A 2,488-nucleotide genomic window follows, 5' to 3' on the forward strand; every position below is an offset into this window, starting at 1 on the left:
TCATGCTATTCTTTATATCTTTACATGTTTATTTCCCTAAACAGTAAACACAATGTTGTTTGTTTTGTATGTCTTCAAAATTATAAGTAAATGGTATGTTTGCTTCTACAGCATGCTCATTTTGCTTAACTGTGAGTTTGAGAGACAGTGACACATCTCCTGGACTTTGGGAATGAGGAAGTCTCCCACTTTAGGCCTGAAACTCTTACGACTTGGGGCATGTTCTTGTTGAACATTTGAGTTATTTACTGTTTGTTTCCATTTTGAATAATGATAGTACTTATTTCTTTGTATGGATTTCTCCACCGTCCCTTTCATTCCTTACCATAAATATCCAAACTATAATTATAGGTCATAAAATAGAAACCAATTTGTAGCTTTTGTGATGTGTTACTTGAATGGCTTTCTGGAAGGATCAAACAAAGCCACAGATACATATTTTGTAGTTTTTCCGATTTTTCTCTTAATCCTTTGAAATTTTTCTCCTTTGTGGATAACTCTTTGATCCCTGCCTCTCTGTGCTACTTCTATCTAGTTTTAAGCCATTTCATTTAATATTAGCAGCTCTTTCAGGTGTATGTATCTTTGTTTGAAGAGTTAAAAAGGCTTTTATTCAATGTCAGTAGGATTGTTGTATCAGGGGGCTGAAATGCAGAAAGGATTGAGTCTTTTGATTATTTGTAGATTTCTGTTACTCTTGCCCAAAGTAATGTAAAAGTATTAATGTGCTAAAGTATACTAGTGTGCCAAAATATTAATGCTTCTAAAATTTAATACCTTTTATTTTATTTAGGCCCCACCAAAGCCTATACCAAAGACCATTGACAACCAGCGAGTGTTTGATGAAACTGTAGTAGACCCAAATGATGAAGAGGTAATGTTAGAAGTTTCAAATGAATTTGGGTAACCACACTGTTCATATGTTGATGTTTTATTTAAAGTGCTTGTGAAGTTGTATAAGGGACTGATTTATTGGGCATTTTATCTTATTTACTGTACATTATTTTGTGATTGAATTTCCCAGTAATTCTATAGAAAAGCTCGTGTGGCGTAGTGCCTGAGGCATTTGCCTGCTAACAAGAAGGCTGGTAGTTCAAACCCACCAACTCCTCAGAAGGAAGATTGGTTAATCTACTTCTGTAGAGATATATCACCTCAGAAACCCAAGGAGGGGTCGCTATGAGTTGAAAACAACTCAATAGCAGTGAGTTTAGGGGTTTTTTGGGTATAGAAAAATGCAGTAACTATTTTTCAGAAACATTTTATTTGTCCCTTACTACTTACTCACTGCCGTCAAGTCAAATCCGACTCATAGCGACCCCTTCTTGTGTTTCCGAGGTGATACCTCTATGGAAGTAGATTGCCCAACCTTCTCTTTTATGTTTATCATTTAATCTCTGAGTAGTATTTTTAATAAAAGTTTTTGTATCATTTGAAAAGCATTTCTCATACTATAGGTTTTTTGTAGTATTTGTTAGATATTTTGATACTTCAGGGTAGCTTTTTTATTGTTTATTGTTATTTTTCCAGTACTCTTAGCTTCAAGATAATCTTTCAGTTTGCGCACTTTCCCTTTAAGTACTGTGTGACAGTACACTCAAAATTCAAGGTTTTAAAACTTGGTATATGCTAAAAAAGGCAAGGAGGCCACATCTCCTGACTTCTTCTAACCCCACAAGAGGGAGACAGAATCACCATCTGTAACCCAAAGCCTATTCCTGTAAGGCCAAACATGCTGCCTCCTTCCAGCCCTTTCACCAACCGTTCCTCCCAAAGCACCCACCACCTCTCTCCTAGGTTTGATAATTCACTGCACTGGCCAACAGAACGCACAGATTATGGGGTTTATTAGGGAAGCAACAGGCTACAATTCAAGTTCAGGAGCAATGTTCAGTCTCTCTCCCAGCAGTGTGTATCTCTCGGTGTCTCTTTCTCAGCAATATGTCTTCCTCAGCCAGAGGTCAGATAGAGTTCTGCCTCTAGGAGGCCTCCTTTTGAGTCTGGCAGAGTGGCCAAACTAAGAATTCTAAGTACCTGAGAGAGAGGAACCTCCCAGAATACTGCTTTGTGCCACACCCAACAGAAGTACCCCAGGTGGATATCTTTTACAATCAGGAGCTCCTCAGTTGCTCACAGCAAATTCTACCACGGAGTTTACAAAGACTTATGGCTAGAAAAGCCATACCAGGTAATTTACTACACTGCAGTATATCTTTTAAAAATTATGTAGAGAAAACTCGAGTTTGTAACGTTTTATTTTATAAATATACTAATTATCTCTTAATTTTTGGACAGTGGAGTTGCTTCTAGTTTGTTTATTTTTTTTCTTTCAAACAGTCCTGTCATTAACATTCTTTCATATATCTCTTGGCATAGTAATTTATTCATTCATTTAGTCAATTAGTCTTCTAGCAAATGTTTATTCATTGCCTGCTGCAAAAACGGCAAGGAGGCCACATGTTCTGTCCTCCTCTAATCCCACAAGAAG

The 2,488-nt window shown here is 37.0% G+C and overlaps 1 protein-coding gene across 1 annotated transcript in view; it reads left to right on the plus strand.

The window, feature by feature from the left end:
• The window catches only part of RPF1 (ribosome production factor 1 homolog), a 29,688-nt gene that overhangs the window by 9,191 nt on the left and 18,009 nt on the right, over positions 1-2,488 (plus strand). The window contains exon 2 of the mRNA XM_007946188.1: positions 794-874. Within this exon, the coding sequence (XP_007944379.1) occupies positions 794-874 (81 nt within the window). The remainder of the gene's footprint in view (positions 1-793; positions 875-2,488) is intronic.

This window comes from Orycteropus afer, unplaced genomic scaffold (genome assembly GCF_000298275.1).
Source record: "Orycteropus afer afer isolate SDZICR_OR568_19922 unplaced genomic scaffold, OryAfe1.0 scaffold00152, whole genome shotgun sequence".
Taxonomy (NCBI): domain Eukaryota; kingdom Metazoa; phylum Chordata; class Mammalia; order Tubulidentata; family Orycteropodidae; genus Orycteropus; species Orycteropus afer.